The 512-nt window shown below is 50.8% G+C and overlaps 1 protein-coding gene across 1 annotated transcript in view; it reads right to left on the bottom strand.

The window, feature by feature from the left end:
* Positions 1 to 512, bottom strand: part of nrarpa (NOTCH regulated ankyrin repeat protein a) — a 1,357-nt gene continuing 845 nt past the window's right edge. The window contains exon 1 of the mRNA XM_088355502.1: positions 1 to 512. This exon is cut by the window's right edge and continues 845 nt beyond it. Coding sequence (XP_088211628.1) covers positions 499 to 512 — 14 coding nt within the window. The 3' untranslated portion in view covers positions 1 to 498.

Genomic DNA, 512 nt, shown 5'->3' with positions numbered 1-512 from the left:
TTTTCAAATTTCAAGCGGCATGATGGGGATGTTTGGGGATACGCGAGTACAAGATGAAAATACTTTGAACGTCGAGGTAGCTTGCAAAAGGAGAAGCCAGGGGGCGCCCACGATCGGTCCGAATCCAACCGAAGCAGCCGAGTCCCCTTCAAAAATCGAATACCCCCCACCCTCTCATTTTTTAAAAATCAAAATGTACCATCATAAATAGAAAGGGATAGAACAAACCGCCTGCATTCACAGTCAAGGCATAAAATACTGAGTTCATAAGTGATTCCGAATTTAGAGAGTAAAGCAGCCGTTTTCTTTTTCTAACAAGTCGGGTGTTAAAGCTGTGGTGCGCGGTTCTCGACCCGGGACGTGTTTTTCCCGGATGCCCGGTCCGAGGTGGTTTTCTTCTTCCGAGGGCGTCCGGCCACAAAGAGCCACCCGAAAAACCCCTAGTACCGACAAAGCCGGCGAGTCTTCCGAGAAGGGGTTGAAAGCGGCGGTCCCGGGCTAGGACCGCGCCC

Source organism: Urocampus carinirostris, chromosome 16, assembly GCF_059441175.1.
Source record: "Urocampus carinirostris isolate Australia breed hairy pipefish chromosome 16, RoL_Ucar_1.0, whole genome shotgun sequence".
Taxonomy (NCBI): domain Eukaryota; kingdom Metazoa; phylum Chordata; class Actinopteri; order Syngnathiformes; family Syngnathidae; genus Urocampus; species Urocampus carinirostris.
This window is presented reverse-complemented; position numbering and strand designations above follow the sequence as displayed.